Source organism: Thermothelomyces thermophilus, chromosome 3 (genome assembly GCF_000226095.1).
Source record: "Thermothelomyces thermophilus ATCC 42464 chromosome 3, complete sequence".
Lineage (NCBI taxonomy): Eukaryota > Fungi > Ascomycota > Sordariomycetes > Sordariales > Chaetomiaceae > Thermothelomyces > Thermothelomyces thermophilus.
The window spans coordinates 2,800,904-2,819,934 of NC_016474.1; the positions used below are offsets into that span (position 1 = coordinate 2,800,904).

Sequence of the window (19,031 nt, forward strand, 5' to 3'; positions counted from 1 at the left end):
ATGCCGTTGATAGCTTGCTATTAACGCCCAATCGTTGCATTAACGCTTGCCAGAACTTCGATGCGAACTTGGTGTCTCTGTCAGTGATCCATTCTTGCGGCTAAGCATGCACTAATGTAACTTGCCGATAGATTACGTCTGCCAGCTGTTTAGCTATCTATAACTCCTTGTAGGGAAAGAAGTATGCCCATTTAGTTAGGCGATCTACTATAGTAAGAATACTATTATAGATTACTCCTATAGCTATGTCCTTGGATTCTAGTAGTTTCATAATAAAGTCTATTATAACTAAACTCTATAGTTTGTTAGCTATTAGCAGTGGCTAAAGTAGTCTATACGGCTTGTATTTTGCCGTTTTGCTTTGATTGCAAATGTCGTAGTTCTATATGACTTCCTTAACCTGTGCCGTTAACTATGGAAAGTCGTAGTGTTTCTTGACTTGTGCGACAGTCTTCGTAACTCCTTTGTATCCTCCGAGTTTCGACTCGTAGAGTTCTCGAATCATTCGTAGCTATTGATCCTAGTCGTAGATGTATGCTTTGCCTTGGTACCAAAGTTTCCTATCTTTTTCTTCTACTCTATCAGGTACCACTAGTCCGGGTGCTGCTTGATACTGTGCCTTGTTGATCCTTTCCTCTCGAAAGATTACGTAGCATTCTAGGAATAAGTCAAGTGGATTATCTTCTACGGGTGTCTGCGTTTCGTGATGTAGCGTTCCGTCTATCCGTTCCTTGAATAGCGGTGGTGTCGTTCCCGTTCGTCCTTCTATATGATCCGTTTGTCGGCTTAAGATGTCTGCTTGTACGTTCTCTTTGCCCTTCTTGTAGCAGATCTCGAAGTTAAATTCCACGAGGAATTCTGCCTATTGTATTTATTGTCTGTTGAGTTCCTTTGTCATTATAAAGTATCGTAAGTTCTTGTGATCTATATATACTTGTACTAGTTTAATCGTACCACTAAGGTATAGTCGCCATTCCTTGAAAGCTTTGACAATCGCAAGTAGTTCCTTATTGTAAATCGGATAATTAAGACGTAGTCTATCGAGCTTCTTTAAAAAGAAGGCTATAGGATATAGCTTCCCTTGTTCGTCTCGTTGTCCTAATTGTCCTCCGATGGCGTAGTCTAAAGCGTCCGTTTCCACCTCGAATGGCTTCTTAGGGTCTGGTAGTACTAGTACTAGATCCTTGGTAATGGCGTTACGGATCTACGTAAATGCTTGCTCGTGTCGCTCTTCCTATTAGAATTTAGCATTCTTCTTGGTGAGTTCGTGCAAAGGTCGTGCGATCGCTCCAAAGTTCCTAATGAACATCTGGTAGAAGTTCGTAAATCCGATGAAGCTTCGTACTTCCATAACTAACGTCGGTTATAGCCAATTCTTGATGGCTTTAACCTTTGAAGGTTTTATCTAGATTTGTCTAGGGGATATTTCGTATCCTAAAAAGACTGTCTTCCTAATATGGAATTCGCTCTTTTCCTTATTAACTAATAGCTTGTACGCGTATAATGCGTCTAGTACTACTTTTACATGCTTCTAGTGTTCGTCTATTGTCTTAGAGAAGATAAGTATATCGTCGAGATAATATACTGCAAATTTGTCGAGAAAGGGTCGGATAGCTTAATCAATTAGGGCTTAGAACGTTGCCAGCGCGTTCGTAAGTCCGAATAGCATGACGAGGTACTCGTAGTGGCTATAGGGTATCCTAAAGGCCGTTTTCCACTCGTCGCCTTCTTTGATCTGTATATGGTTGTAGGCCGATAGCAAGTCAAGATGCGTAAAATATTAGGCTCCTGCCAACTAATCTCGGAGCCATGAGATTAGCGGTAATGGGTATCGGTTTTTCACGGTCTGTTCGTTAAGTTGCCGATAGTCGACGTATAACCGTAGCTTTCCGTCTTTCTTTGGCATAAACAGGATTGGGTAGCCTGCTAGTGATATTGACAGGCGGATATATCCTCTTTGAAGGTTCTCCTCCAAATATCGCTTAAGTTCTTCGTTCTGTGTCTGGCTTGTATGGTAAATCTTAAAGAACTTTAGTCATGCTCCTTCCTTAAGCTTGATCTCGTGATCCTATAGGCCGTGTTCTGGTAGTCCTTCTAGATGTTTCGGTTCAAATGTTAGGTATCCTTTGTATTCCTTTAGTACTTCTCTAGTCTTGTCTCGTCTTTTGGTTTTCTAGTAGTATACGAACTTGGTTCTGTCTATAGCGATACTAGCGATTTCTCCTGTCTTAACCTACTACTCTAATTATAGTGCTCCGTATTCGTTAACGGAGAGAATAGCTATTGGCGATTTAGCTCGTTCCTCCTGTCGCGATATCAATGTCGTTATGCTGCCTCTTCTAGAGTCTATAGTGGTCTGCCTGCCACTATCTGTCTCTTGCGGTAGATCCGTAGGATATGCCTTCCCCTAAGCATCGTCTGCTCGCGATCCTTGCGCGCTCCCTATCTCGCTAGTCGAATACGACTCCGTTCGGGGTCGTAGGTAGCTACCATTCTTCTAGCTAATGTCCGGGTTGTAATCCTCATGCTATGGTAACCCTAATATCATGTCTTTGTCGTTGCCTATGTCTATAATGCTAAATACGATTGCTGTGGTCTTTCCTGCTATAGTGATGTCGATCGGTTTGGTCTCCTTACGTACCTATTGCATCGGAAATAGCCCTTTGACTATGCTATGCTTCCGCTTCATTCTCCAGGGTATCTGTAGCTAATTTATAAGCGTTAGCGAGATTAGGTTTATCTCTGCTCTACTATCCACTAGTACGAGCATTTCGTGCTATTTCTATTATGCTATTATCTATAGCCGCTTGTCTTGCTACTGTCGTCCAAAGATTGTAGCGATTTCCTATGTTTCTGCCGGGAGGTCTCGATATAGTGGTCTCTTATGCTAGTTCCTCTTATACTATGCTACTACTTGCCGCTATACGGGCGTTAATGGTTTCTGGGCCCCTCGAAGGGCCTTAACCTATTTCCTAGGTCAGTATTGACCTCTTCGGTTATTTGGCTAATAGTAGCTTCGTCAATCGTGCTTATTTCTATAAGCCATCGAGTACTTACGGCTTCCTACCATTAGGTCCGTTCTGCTTTCCGTCGTACGTGCTATAGCTTCGTCTGAAGCTCCCGAATTTGTAATTTCTTTTCTTCCGCATAATAGAGGCAATCGTTACTCTAGCACGAGTCCTATATGTCTTGTCTAGTTCCGTAGTGCCTAGGCCAGGCTTGTCTTAGAACTATCGTAATGCTTTCTAAATTGCGGGCTTCGATCTTCTAGAGCAATTCGGCCGTTCTATTTCCTACATCGTAGACCTACTCCACGGGGTATAAGCCTCTGTCCCTGTTTTCCTGTCAGGTCGGCTAGTGATTGTTTTCGAATTTGTCGTAGAAGTGATATCGACATTTGTACGCCACACACTGGAACTAGGGCACTTGCGTATGTGCCTCATGTCGAGGGTACAATCGCGTAGCGTCGCCTAGGAGGTATTAGAATTCTTTCCCGAATCCTTCCCACTGTACGTAGACCGTAGGTACTCTAATGCTAAGGTAGGAGTGTTTCTTCTAGTAGCTTTCCTATATACGCTTGTCTTTCCCGCGGTTCGCTCGTATAAACTGGTATTCTAGGTTCTATACGTCGTTACTAAGTTGCTGATCATTAAGGTACTCGGTATAGCTATTAGGCCTATTATATGTCATAGGCTGTTCTCCTTTAATGGCTTCTACAATACGTCGGAGTTCCCTTATTTCGTCCTTTATCTTATCGCTTTACTAGGCAAGTCGAGTCAAGCGCCTATCCCGTTTACGTAGTTCCGTGTTAAGTTGGAAAACTTCGTTATGGTACTATTCGATTTGTTCCTAGAGGAATAGAGCATTAGGTCCGGGTCTTTCGATTCCTTGGGTGTCGGTTATCTATGATCTATCCCGCCTCTACGTGACTGTGAGACCCTACTGCCTCAAGGCTAGGAGAATCGAAACTAGCGGTACATATTCTCCTACCATATCCCATTCGGCAAGACCTATCTCTAGATCTATAGTAACCAGTTCAGAGTACGGTGCTTGTTCGTCTTTACTATTGCCATCGTGTCTGAGACTATCTATATTACTGCCCTTGTCTTTGTAGCTTGTGGCCGCTACTTCGATGACGTCCTTAGTAATTTCGTCGATAGCCGTAATTTCCTTTCTAGGGGCTGGTTTCCATTCTTTCTTCGGGCTCCGGCATTCTCGCTTGTAGTGCCCTTTCTTTCTATAGTTATAGTAGGTAACATTGGACTTGTCTTTAGTCGTCTTCTTCTAGTCTTGCTTCTATGCTACGTTTATATCTATGGCTCTAGGGTGCGTCCTGTATGAGGTACTAACATACGCTCGCTTTTTCTTGTCGTTAGCCTTGACTATGGTTCTATTCGTTCGACCTCGTTTCTACTACTCTTGTATGTAGAGCTAATTATTAATTTTAATAGCCTGTACGATATATTTGTCTAGAGTCTTAGACCGATCGTACTTATATAGCTTGTCCTTGACCTTTTCCTTTAGGCTATTATAGAACAATTATATTAATGCCTTATCATTAAGCTAAGACTTAAGTATGTCCTATCTAAACTATATGGTGTAGGAGGTTGCTAACTTGGTCTGTCAGAGATTAGCAAGTCTTTCTTACGTATAAATCTTCTTGTCTTTGTCGCCAAAAACTTTCTAAAGCTCTTCTTCGAAACGGTTATAAGATTAGAAGACTGCCCGTATAAACACGTCTCGATCGTCTTCGTCTTCCTCCGTGAGATAGTCGTTCTATATAGGCTCAAACCATCTAAGTGCCTTGCCCTCTAGTCTCGTAGCTATATAGAGGACTTTGGCTTTATCATCCGGAAACTTGTCGTTATTGAGCCGGAAGTAGGATCGAAGGTTTGTCAGGAATCCTACGAGATCTTCCTTGGTTCCTCTGTATTTGCCGGGTAGTTCGATCTTGATACGCTTCGCTTTGGCGCCCTCGAGTGCCTCGATTTTGGCGTAGGCCTCGTTAACTAACTTCTGCAAGTACTTTTTACGATTCTCGAGTTCCTTGATTCGAGCTTGAGCAGCCTTGTCTCTCTAGTCTAACTCCTGGATCCGCTACTAGAGTTGACCAAGCTGAGCGAGCAGCTGTTCGGCCGTGACGTTGGTAGCTATGTCGATGTCGAGGTCGAAGTCACCTCCGTTCTGAACCATGATAGAACAAAGGGAGTAGTAACAACGTATGACGAACCTAACTTAGACTTCTTCTGAAAGGGTCTAGACGGAGGTAGGTTGAGCGTGACAAGTAGGCAGGTCGTCTAAGGGATTTGGTAAAGCTAAAGGGTTTATAATAACACTTAGAGTTGTCTCTTATAGTAATTAGCAATACTTAGTATAAGTACTGTAATTGTGATTGTTACTACTGGTGAACTCCTAGAGTCCTCTATAACAAGTGACTATCTATATATATATATAATCCTAGTGATCACTCTTGATCACGGTGATCGTGAGTGATCGTATGGTGGTGATTACCCTGATCGCTGGTGAGCGTAGTGATCACTGTACTTCCCATGTTGTAATTGGTCCTTCCGTTCCTTCGGCTTGATTGGCCTGTTTGTGCCGGTGGCCTAGGCGGCATCTGCATGTATATTTCCGTGATAACTATAGGTACCCTAATGCTAAGATAGGAATATTTCTTCTAGTAGCTTTCCTATATATGCTTGTCTTTTCTGTAGTTTACATATATAAACTAGTATTCTAGGTTCTATACGTCATTACTAAGTTACTAGTTATTAAGGTGCTTAGTATAGCTATTAAGCCTATTATATATTATAGGCTATCCTCCTTTAATAGTTTCTATAATATATCGGAGTTCCCTTGTCTTATCCCTTATCTTATTGCTCTACTAGACAAATTAAATTAAGCGTCTATCCTATTCGTATAGTTCTATATTAAGCCGGAAAACTTCATTATAGTACTATTTAATTCGTTCCTAGAGGAATAGAACATTAGGTCTAGGTCTTTCGATTCCTTAGGTGTTAGTTGTCTACGATCTATCCCGCCTCTATATAACCGTGAAACCCTACTGCCTTAAGGCTAGGAGAATCGAAATTAGCGGTACGTATTCTCCTACTATATTCTATTCGGCAAGACCTATCTCTAGGTCTATAGTGACTAGTTTGGAATATAGTGCTTGTTTGTCTTCACTGTTACCGTCGTGTCTAAGACTATCTGTATCACTGCCCCTGTCTTTGTAGCTTGTAGCCGCTACTTTGATAACGTCCTTGGTAGTTTCGTCGATAGCTATAATTTCCTTTCTAGGGACTGTCTTCTACTCTTTCTTTAGGCTTCGATATTCTTGCTTATAATGCCTTTTCTTTCTATAGTTATAGTAGGTAATATTAGACTTGTCTTTAGTTATCTTCTTCTAGTCCTGCTTCTATGCTATATCTATATCTATAGCTCTAGGGTATATCCTATATAAGGTACTAATATATGCTCGCTTTTTCTTGTTATTAGCCTTAATTATAGTTCTATTTATTTAATCTCGTTTCTACTACTCTTATATATAGAGTCGATTATCGATTCTAATAGCTTATATAATATATTTATCTAGGGTCTTGGGCTAATTATATTTATATAACTTGTCTTTAACCTTTTCCTTTAAGCTATTATAAAATAACTATATTAATACCTTATTATTAAGCTAAGACTTAAGTATATCCTATCTAAACTATATAATATAAGAGGCTACTAACTTAGTCTATTAGAGATTAGTAAGTCTTTCTTATATATAAATCTTCTTGTCTTTGTTATTAAAAACCTTCTAAAGCTCTTCTTTAAAATAGTTATAAGATCGAAAGACTACTTATATAAATATATCTTAGTTATCTTTGTCTTCCTTAGTAAGATAGTCATTCTATATAGGCCTAAACCATCTAAGTGCCTTACCTTCTATGTTACGGAAATATATATACAGCTGCCGCCTAGGCTACCGACACAAACGGGCTAATCAAGCCAAAGAATAATAGACCAATCAGGACAGGATCACACTTAGCAAGAAATGATCCCAGCAGAGGATCACTAGCTCACGTCGTAAGCTAGGTAAGCTAGTATAGAGGATCACCACGACTACTAGTAATCCCAAGATTATATATATATATAGATAGTCACTCGTTATAGTAGACTCTAGGAGTTTACTAGTAGTAACAATTATAATCATAGTACTTATACCAAGTATTGCTAATTACTATAAGAAATAACTCTAAGTGTTATTATAAACCCTTTAGCTTTACCAAATCCCTCAGACGACCTGTACGTTTATCCTGCTTAATTCACCTCCGTCTGAACCCTTTTAAAAGAAGTCTAAGTTAGGTTCGTCACACGTTGTTACCACTCCCTTTGTTCTATCATGGTTCAGAACGGAGGTGACTTTGACCTCGACACCGATATGGCTACCGACGTTATAGCCGAACAACTGCTTGCCTAGCTTAGTCAACTCTAGCAACGGATCTAGGAGTTAGACTAGAGAGATAAGGCTGCTTAAGCTCGAATTAAGGAACTCGAGAATGGCGAAAAGTACTTGTAGAAATTGATTAACAAGGCCTATGCTAAAATCGAGACGCTCGAGACCGTTAAAGCAAACCGTATTAAGATTGAACTACCTAGCAAATATAGAGGAACTAAGGAAGATCTTGTAGGATTTCTAATAAACCTCTGATCCTACTTCCGGATTAATAACGACAAGTTTCTAGACGAAAAAGCCAAAGTCCTTTATATAGCCACGAGACTAGAGGGCAAGGCACTTAGATAGTTCGAGCCTACGTGGAACGACTATCTTACTAAGGAAGATAAAGACGACCGAGACGTGTTTATATAGGCAGTCTTCTAATCTTATGACCGCTTTGAAGAAGAGCTTTAGAAGGTTTTTGGCGACAAAGACGAGAAAATCTATATGTAAGAAAGACTTGCCAATCTCTGATAGACTAAGTTAGTAGCCTCCTACGCTATATAGTTTAGATAGGACATGTTTAAGTCCTAACTTAATAACGAGGCATTGATATAATTGTTCTATAATAGCTTAAAGAAAAAGGTTAAAGACAAGCTATATAAGTATAATCGGCCTAAGACTTTAGACAAATATATTATATAGGTTATTAGAATTAATAATCGGCTCTATATATAAGAGTAGCAGAAACGAAGTCAAATGAATAGAACTATAGTCAAGGCTAATAATAAGAAAAAGCGAACGTATGTTAGTACTTCGTATAGGACGTACCTTGGAGCTATAGATGTAGATGTAGCATAGAAGTAGGACCGGAAGAAGACGACTAAAGACAAGTCTAATATTACCTGCTATAACTGCGGAAAGAAAGGGCACTATAAGCAAGAATGTCGAAGCCCGAAGAAAGAGTAGAAGCCAGTCCCTGGAAAAGAAATCGCGGATATCGACGAAACTACTAAGAACGTTACCGAAGTAGTAGCCACGAGCTACGAAGACAAGGACAGCGACACAGACAGTTTCGGACATGATGGCAATAGAGAAGACGGACAAGTACTATACTCCGAACTAGTTGCTATAGACCTAGAAACAGGTCTTGCCGAATAGGATATGGCCAGAGAGTATATACTACTAATTTCGATTCTCCTAGCCTTAAGACAGTGGGGTTTCACGGTCACATAGAGGCAGGATAAATTGTAGATAACCAATACCTAAGGAACCGAAAGACCTAGACCTAATGTTCTATTCCTCTAAGAACGAATTAAATAGTACCGTAATGAAGTTTTCCGGCTTAACACGGAACTACGCAAATGAGATAGACGCTTGATTCGACTTGCCTAGTAGAGCGATAAGATAAGGGACGAGACAAGGGAACTCCGATATATCGTAGAAACTATCAAAGGAAAATAGCTTATAGTATATGATAGACCTAATAGCTACACTAAGTACTTTGACGATTAGCAACTTAGCAACGATATACAGAACCTAGAATATCAGTTTATACGCGCAAACCATAGAAAAGACGAGCGTACGTGGGAAAGCTACTGGAAGAAACACTCCTACCTTAGCATTAGAGTACCTACGGTCCACGTACAGTGGGAAGGATTCGGGAGAGAATTCTAATACCTCCTAGGCAACGCTACGCAATTATACCCTCGACACAAGGCACATACGCAAGTGCCTTGGTTCCAATGTGTGGCATACGAATGCCGATACCACTTCCACGACAAATTCGAGAATAACCACTAGCCGACCCGACAAGGAAATGAGGACGGAAGCTTATGCCTGGTAGAGTAGGTCTACGATACAGGAAATAGAGCGGCCGAATTGCTTTAGAAGATTGAAGACCGGAGTCTAGAAAGCATTACGATAGTTCCAAAACGAGCTTGGCCTAGGCACTACGGAACAGGACAAGATATATAGGACTCGTGCTAGAGTAACGACTGCCTCTACTACGCGGACGAAAAGAAGTTGCGAATTTAGAAGCTTTAGATAAAGCTATAGTACGTACGACGGAAAGCAGAACGGACCTAATGGTAGGAAGCTATAAGCACCTAATGGCTTATAGAAATAAGTACGATAGATAAAGCTACTATTAGCTAAATAACTAAAGAGGTTAGTACTAACCTAGGAAATAGGTTAGGGCCCTTTGAGGGGCCTAAAAACCATTAATACCTATATAGTAGCGAGTAGTAGCGTAGTATAGGAGGAACTAGCGCAAGAGACCACTATATCAAGACCTCCTAATAGAAATATAGGAAATCGCCGCAATTTTTGGACGATGGCGGCAAGACAAGCGACTATAGACAATAATACAATGGGAACAGCACGAGATACTTATATTAGTAGATAGTAGAGTAGAGATAAACCTAATTTCGCCGATACTTATAAATTAGCTATAGATACCCTAGAGAATAAAGCAGAAGTATAGCATAGTCAAAGGGCCATTTCTAATATAATAGGTATATAGGGAGACCGAACCGATCGATATTACTATAGTAGGAAAAACTATAATAGTTATATTTAGCATTATAGACATAGGTAACGACAAAGACATGATACTAGGGTTACTATAGTATAAAGATTATAACCTAGACATTAGCTAGAAGAATAGTAGCTACCTACGACCCCGAATGGAGTTATATTCGACTAGCGAGATAAGGAGTATATAAGGATCGCAAGAGGACGATGCTCAAGGAAAGGTATATCCTACAGATCTACCACAAGAGATAGGCAGTGGTAGACAGACTACTATAGACTCTAGAAGAAGCGGTAAAACGACACTAACGCTATAACAGGAGGAACGAGCTGAACCGTCAATAGCTGTTCTCTCCGTTGATGAGTGCAGAGCACTGTAACTAGAGTAGTAGGTCGAGATAGGAGAAATCGCTAGCATCGCTATAGACGGAACCAAGTTCGTATACTATTAGAAAACCGAGAGACGAGACAAGACTAGGGAAGTACCAAAGGAATATAAAGGACACCTGGCATTCGAACCGAAACATCTAGAAGGGCTACTAGAACACGGCCTATAGGATCACGAGATCAAGCTTAAGGAAGGAGTATGACTAAAGTTCTTCAAGATTTACTATACAAGCTAGACATAGAACGAAGAACTTAAGCGATATTTAGAGGAGAACCTTTAAAGAGGATATATCTGCCTGTTGATATTGCTAGTAGGCTACCTAATCCTGTTTGTGCTAAAGAAAGATAGAAAGCTATGGTTATATGTCGACTATTGGCAACTTAACAAACAGACTATGAAAAACCGATACCTATTACTGCTAATCTTATAGCTCTAAGATTAGTTAGTAGGAGCCTAATATTTCACGCGTCTTGACTTGCTATCGGCCTATAACTATATATAGATTAAAGAAGGTAACAAGTAGAAAATGGCCTTTAGGACACCCTATAGCTACTATAAGTACCTTATTATGCCATTCGGACTTACAAACGCGCTAGCAACGTTCCAAGCCCTAATTAATCAAGCTATCTGACCCTTTCTCGACAAATTTACAGTATATTATCTCGATGACATACTTATCTTCTCTAAGATAATAGACGAACACTAGAAATACGTAAGAGTAGTGCTAGACGCGCTATACATATATAAGCTATTAGTTAATAAGGAAAAGAGCAAATTCCACGTTAGGAAAACGGTGTTTTTAGGGTATAAAATATCCCTAGGACAAATCCGGATGGAACCTTTAAAGGTTAAAGCTATCAAGAATTAGCCACGACTAACGATAGTCATAGAAATACGAAGCTTTATCAGATTTACAAACTTCTACCGAATGTTTATTAGGAACTTTAGAGCGATCACATGACCTTTATATAAACTTACCAAGAAGAATGCTAAATTCCAATAGGAAGGACAATACGAGTAAGCATTTATACAGATCTACGACACTATCACTGAAGACCTAGTACTAGTACTACCGGACCCTAAGAGGCTATTTAAGGTAGAAACGGACGCTTTAGACTATGCTATCGGAGGACAATTAGGATAACGAGACAGACAAGGAAAGCTATATCCTATAGCCTTCTTTTTAAAGAAGCTTGATAGACCATGTCTTAATTATCCGATCTACGACAAGGAACTACTTACGATTGTCGAAGCTTTTAAGGAATAGCGACTATACCTTAGTGGCACAATTAAACTAGTATAAGTATATATAGATTACAAGAATTTGCGATACTTTATGACGACAAAGGAACTTAATAAACAATAAATACGATGGGTAGAATTCCTTATAGAATTTAACTTCGAGATCTGCTATAAGAAGGGTAAAGAAAACGTACAAGCGGACATCTTAAGCCGACGAACGGATCACACGAAAGGACGAACAGAAACAATACTACTATTGTTCAAGGAACGAGTAGACGGAACGCTATATTACAAAACGTAGACACCCGTGAAAGATAATCTACTTGACTTATTCCTAGAATGTTACGTAATCTTTTAAGAAGAAAGGATCAACGAGATATAGTATTAAGTAATACCCGGACTACCGGTACCTAACGGAGTGGAAGAAAGAGATAGGAAACTCTAGTACCAAGGCAAAGTATACATCTATAATGGGGATTAATAGCTACAAATGATTTAAGAACTCTACGAGTCGAAACTCGGAGGATATAAAGGAGTCACGAAAACTGTCGCACAAGTCAAGAAACACTACGACTTTCCATAGTTAACGGCACGAGTCAAGGAAGTCGTACGAAGCTATAACATCTGTAACCGAAGTAAAACGGCATGATATAAGCTGTATAGGCTACTTTAGCCACTGCCAATACCTAATAAACTATAGAGTTCAGTCACGATAGACTTTATCACGAAGCTGCCAGAATCCAAGGACATAGCCATAGGAGTGGTTTACGATAGCATCCTCACTATAGTAGATCGCCTGACTAAATAGGTATACTTCTTCCCCTACAAGGAATCCTAGATAGCTAAATAGCTGGCAGACGTGATCTATCGGCAAGTTGCATTAGTGTATACTTGGCCGCAAGAATAGATCACCGATAGAGACACTAAATTCGTATCAAAATTCTAGCAAGCGTTAATGCGACGATTAGGCGTTAATAGCAAGCTGTCAACGGCATATCACCCGTAGACCGACGGACAAACGGAGCGACTAAACTAAGTCATCGAATAGTATCTCCGTTCTTACGTCAACTATTAGTAAAATAACTAGGTTATACTATTGCTAATAGTATAACTTGCTTATAATACGACGCCAACGGAAACGACTAAGGTTATACTATTCTTCGCGAACTATAGATATAAAGCAAACCTTAGGCAAGGACTAGAGGTTATAGTGCCAAGAGCAGTAGTTAAGGTAGAACAGATATACACACTATATAAGAAGCTTAAAAAGGAACTCGAGTTTATCAAGACTAAAATAAAGAAATACTACGATAAATATAGGCTCTAAGGACCTTGCCTAGAGAGGGGAGATAAAGTTTACTTAATCTTACGATACCTACAAACCAAACGACTAAGCGAGAAGCTAGACTTTAAAAAATTAGGACTATTCGTTATTAAAGAGCGAATCTCGACATCTAACTATCGACTATCGTTACCGTCATCTATACGACTATAGACAGACGTTTTTTATATTTCACTCTTGGAACTAGCGCCGAAGGACGCTAAGATTGCTATAAACACCGAAGCAGAGGACGAAGAGGAAGAATAGGACGTCAAAGAAATTCTAGATTTACGTATTGTTAACGGAGAACTATAATATCTAGTCAAATAGCTTGATTTTAGACTAGAAGACAACTTATAGGAACCCGTTAAGAACCTAAATTGCCCTAAGAAACTTTAGCAGTTCTACCGCTAGAACCTAGATCGACTATAGGCATTAGCTCGGACAAAACGGCCAAGTCAGCCTCTGACAAATCTAGGCCTAAAGAGGACTAGTCAAACAGGACGTTAGCACCCTAGGACTGTACGTTACTAATGATACGTGCCTTGGAATCCTATACCCTCTGTTCTTCTACCTCTATTTCCTCTAAAGACTGTATACCTTGACGAAATAGCTCGGAACCCTGCTCCTTTAAGAAACGTTTCTAGTGACGAAGATAAGCTAATCGACCGATAGCTGTCTAAAGTTAAGTTTAAAGAACAAAAAGGGCCTCTTTAGCATCGGCCTCTTCTTATTCTACGCGTTTTTATTTAGATATAATCTTCGTTATTATAAAAGATTAGCTACAAACATTAAGGCAATAACTAGGCCACAAACAAGCAGACGCTACGTTAGAACCATCGTAAGAACGACCCCGACATATACACTCGCTATAGCAAGAAGAGCCTGACGCCATACGACAAGCCAAGTTCCGCTTGAAATACCACGAACACGGCATGACGTCTACGCCAGAGGAGTCAATAAAAGAAGCAAGCGTAGCGCGCTGTTGGGATTTCGAAGATCGGCGCTTAGAGATATGATCTGCCATCTTATTAGCCACTAGCAGTGCGGAAAAAGGGAAAAATTGCGAGGCATATGTGGAAAAGGATGTTAGCACTATTTGAAACGACCTAAAGAGGGCTTTTAGGTCGAAAGCCTTTGAGGGAGGGCATTGTATTACGGAAATATATATGTAGCTGCCGCCTAGGCTACTAACATAAATGGGCTAATTAAGCCAAAGAATGATAGACTAATTAGGACAGGATTACACTTGGCAAGAAATAATCCTAGTAGAGGATCACTAGCTCACGTCGTAAGCCAGGTAAGCTAGTACAGAGGATCACCACGACCGCTAGTGATCCTAGGATTATATATATATATAGATAGTCACTTGTTATAGTAGACTCTAGGAGTTTACTAGTAGTAATAATCACAATTGTAGTACTTATACCAAGCATTGCTAATTACTGTGAGAGACAACTCTAAGTGTTGTTATGAACCCTTTGGCTTTACCAAATCCCTTAGACGACCTGCCTGCCTGTCCTGCTTAATCTACCTTCGTCTGAACCCTTTTAGAAGAAGTCTAAGCTAGGTTCGTCACAATAATAGCTATAGAGCCTACTATAGTACCCTTAGCCTTTACTCTAGCTACCTTAAATGTAAATTATTATTATTATTATTATTATTATTATTATTAGTCCTATACTACTATACTAGTAAGCATGCTAGAGCCTCTCTAGTTATATATAAAGGAAACTATGCCTAATAGGCCGGATAAAAACCTCTATCCTACCTCCAACGCCTAATCTAGAGTACTAATACACTATAAAGAAAAGGAGAAGTGGCTAGAATAGCCCTATAGAAGCCTTCCCTCCTGGTCTAGCCTCCTTACAAGGCAGTATTCTAGGAGCCTCCCTAGGTCTATTAGCCACTATAGAACCCTCCTTGCCAAACGATAGTTACAGGTCCCTATACCCTATAGAACAAGGTCTAGGTCCTTTTATAACCGTATTTCCTAGGATTCCCACGTTTAGCTTCTTAGTAGGTTCGAGCACTATATAACTAGGTGCTCTATAGTTTCCCTCCCCTAGCTATAGGCATAGTAAGGGGTACTAACCCCTAAGACTTAAACCCTAAGAAGGAAGTTATAGAGGCTAATAGCCTCTATATAGGCCTATACTAGTAGGGAGCTCTAGGCCTTTATTAGGCCCTAGTACCTTTATAGGCCTTCCCCTATAAAAACTAGGCACAGAAGGTCCTTGTCTAATACGCGCTATATCCTCCTACTAGCTTAGTGAGCCCTCTAACGATTGCTCTAGCTAGCTAATATAGCTAGTTCTATAGCCTATAGCCTTCTTTATAGGGTCTATAAGGGGGGTCAACCCTCTCTATAGCCCTCCTAAACCTATTACCAGACCGTCGACCTTGCTACTAAGCTAGTGCTAACCCTCTAGGGCACTACTTAGCACCTCTAGAACCAAATCTCCGTCTAGTCAGATAGGGAGGAGCTTCGGCTTAAAAAGTCTAGGGCGTCCAAGTATTCGCGGTCATAGTAGGCAAGTCCGACCATCTAGACGGCAACGACGATAGAGGCGAAGGCGGCGACAGTGATGTCCCTCTAGACAGACGTAAAAGAGTCTACTTATATGGAAAAAGATATCCCTAACTTATAAAAGAAAGAAGAACTACATCCTACTACTCTAATCTATTAGAGTAAACGAGTATTAAAAGCTATCTATTGTTCTTATCTTCCTATCTATCCAGCGCCCCTAGATAGGTAACCCCTATTTATACCTATTGTATATAGTAAAGCTCTACGGAACCGGAAAAACAAAACTATACCCTATGTCCCCCTAGTTATATTAAGAACTTCTAGCCTTAGTCTATACTTCTCCTTCGAATTTGCCCTAAGGCTCTTATTAGCGAATTTGGACCTAAAACCTTACTTACGTTCCTTATAACGCTTAGCCCGTTTAGCTTTACTATTACCTTTAGGCAAGGGCTGTTTCTTAGACGTCTAATGCCTTTGCTAGGCTTTTACTTTGGTATCTAGCGTATCCTAGCCTATAAACTATAGTAGGTACTTAGGAACTAGCTTAATTTAAGATCTTTAGGCCCTAAGCGTTCGAATAGTAAGGGTCGAGTCTATTTGGCTAGATTATCATTAGGATGACGCCGATGAGCCTATCCTTTCTTAGTAGCTTAGGTCAAGTATATCTCCTATGTCTATACCGGCTTACTTAGCTTCGTCTTAGTCTAACTAGGCGGCCATTATATCGCTAAAGGTGCCTACTTCTCTAGTTACTGCTATTATAACCTTAAAGGTTTTTCTTGTCCTTCTATAGTTATAACTTGCTCCTCTACCTATTCTATTATATACTAGTAAATAGCTATCTTTAGTTTATAGGGATACTTAAGCGCTTATTAAAGTAGCTAAGGCGGCCTAAGTCCCTTAGGCGCCTTGCTAAGGAACCACTGGATAGTATCGTCTAGGGGAACCTAGCGATCTTTCTTTATAACTAGTTATTCCTTTGTCGGTAGTAGGTTGTCTTTTCCTTCCTTTATCTAGATAGAGATAACTAATTTAGCCTGTCCTAGCTATAGCTATAGCTATAGAACTAGCGGCCTATAAAGTGGCTTATCTATAGGCTACCCGGGTGGTTAATAGGGATAGACATCCCCTTAAGGGTTCTTTGGCTTTTCTAGCTAGAGGGAGCTATTAGGTAGATAGCCTAGAGCTATCTAGATTGTTCTAAGCTAGAGCGTTAACATTTTATTTTTAGCCTCTGTCACTTTTAGCCTTATATATAGATGGCTCTTTTGCTAGGGAAGTTTAAGCTATGCCTTATCTCCTTATTATATCTTCTAAAAGTAGAAGCGATAGAACTTAGCTACCTAGTGTAACGAACCCAACTCAGACTTCTTCTAAAAGGGTTTAGACGAAGGTAGATTAAGCGGAGCCAGTAAGCAGGTCGTCTAAGGGATTTGGTAAAGCCAAAGGGTTTACAACAACACTTTAGTTATCTCCTTATAATGTTAGGGTACTGTGAGTTGTAATTGCTATCACTGGTGAACTCCCAGAGTTCGCCAGAACGAGTGACTATATTGTCACGGAAATATGCATATAGATGCCACCTGAGCCACCGGCACAGACGGGCCAATCAAGCCGAAGGAACGAAAGGACCAATCATAACATAGGGAAGCACAATGATCACTACGCTCACCAGTGATCAGGGTAATCATCACCATACGATCACTTACAATCACCATAATCACGAGTGATCACTAAGATTATATATACATATAGATAGTCACTCGTTATAGTAGACTCCAGGAGTTTACCAGTGGTAACAATCATAATCACAGTACTTATACTAAGCACTGCCGACTACTATAAGAGATAACTCTAGTGTTGTTATAAACCCTTTGGCTTTACCAAATCCCTTAGACGACTTGCGCCCTTGTCCGCTTTACCTACCTCCGTCTAGACCCTTTCAGAAGAAGTCTAAGTTAGGTTCGTTACACGTTATTACCACTCCCTTTGTTCTGTCATGGTTTAGAACGGAGGTGACTTCGACCTCGATATCGACATGGCTACCGACGTTACGGCCGAACAACTGCTTGCCTAGCTTGGTCAACTCTAGCAGCGGATCCAGGAGTTAGACTAGAGAGACAAGGCTGCTTAAGCTCAAATTAAGGAACTCGAGAACGGCGAAAAGTACTTGTAGAAATTGATTAACGAGGCTTACGCCAAAATCGAGACGCTTAAGACTATTAAAGCGAGCTGTATTAAGATCGAACTACCTAGTAAATATAGAGGAACTAAGAAGGATCTTGTAGGATTCCTAATAAACCTTCGATCCTACTTCTAGCTTAATAACGACAAGTTTCCGGATGAAAAAGCCAAAGTCCTTTATATAGCTACGAGACTAGAAGGTAAGGCACTTAGATAGTTTGAGCCTATGTAGAATGATTACCTTACCGAGGAAGACGAAGACGACCGAGACGTATTTATACAGGTAGTCTTCCAATCTTACGATCGTTTCGAAGAAGAGCTTTAGAAGGTTTTTAGTGATAAAGACGAGAAAATCTATATATAAGAAAGACTTGCTAATCTCTGATAGACTAAGTTAGTAGCCTCCTATACTATATAGTTTAGATAGGATATGTTTAAGTCTTAGCTTAACGACGAGGCGTTAATGTAATTATTCTATAATAGCCTAAAGGAAAAGGTTAAAGACAAGCTATATAAGTACGATTGACCTAAGACTTTGGACAAATATATCGTATAGGCTATTAGAATCGATAATTGGCTCTACGTATGAGAGTAGTAGAAACGAGGTCAAACGAACAGAACTATGGTCAAAGCTAACGATAAGAAAAAGCGAACGTACGTCAGTACTTCGTATAGGATGTACTCTAGAGCTATAGATATAGATATAGCGTAGAAGCAGGACCGGAAGAAGATGACCAAAGACAAGTCTAATGTTACTTGCTATAACTACGGAAAGAAAGGGCACTATAAGCGAGAATGTCGAAGCCCGAAGAAAGAGTGGAAGCTAGTCCCTAGAAAAGAAATCGCGGACATTGACAAAACTACTAAGAATGTTACCGAAGTAGTAGCTACGAGCTATGAAGATAGGGGCAGTGACACGGATAGTTTTGGACACGATGGTAACGGTAAAGACAAACAAGTACTATATTCTGAACTGGTTACTGTGAACCTAGAGATAGGTCTTGCTAAATAGGACACGACCGGAGAGTATATACTGCTAATTTCGATTCTCCTAGCCTTGGGGTAGTAGGGTTTTATAGTTATATAGAGGCGGGATAGATCGTAGACGACTGACACCTAAGGAACCGAAAGACCCGGACTTAATGTTCTATTCCTATAGGAACAAATCGAAGAGTACCGTAACGAAGTTTTCTGGCTTAATATAGAACTACGCGAACGGGATGAACGTTTGACTTAACTTGCCTAGTAGAGCGATGAGATAAGGGACGAGATGAGGGAACTCTAACGTATTGTAGAAACTATTAAAGGAGAATAGCTTATAGTATATAATAGACCTAATAGTTATGCTAAGTACTTTGACGATTAGTAACTTAGTAATAACGTGCGGAACCTAGAATATTAGTTTATA

At 40.1% G+C, this 19,031-nt stretch overlaps 2 protein-coding genes across 2 annotated transcripts; one reads left to right on the forward strand and one right to left on the reverse strand.

The window, feature by feature from the left end:
• Positions 1-3,939: 3,939 nt before the first annotated feature.
• On the reverse strand, positions 3,940-4,284 carry MYCTH_2060489 (uncharacterized protein; the record flags this gene model as incomplete). The annotated part of the gene is made up of 1 exon (XM_003663097.1): positions 3,940-4,284. A coding segment is annotated over one exon (345 nt), but the record flags the coding sequence as incomplete, so codon positions are not given.
• Positions 4,285-18,353: 14,069 nt separating this feature from the next.
• Positions 18,354-18,635, forward strand: MYCTH_2060623 (uncharacterized protein; the record flags this gene model as incomplete). The annotated part of the gene is made up of 1 exon (XM_003663098.1): positions 18,354-18,635. One exon carries the CDS (start codon positions 18,354-18,356, stop codon positions 18,633-18,635), a length of 282 nt encoding a protein of 93 aa, XP_003663146.1.
• Between the last annotated feature and the right edge of the window lie 396 nt (positions 18,636-19,031).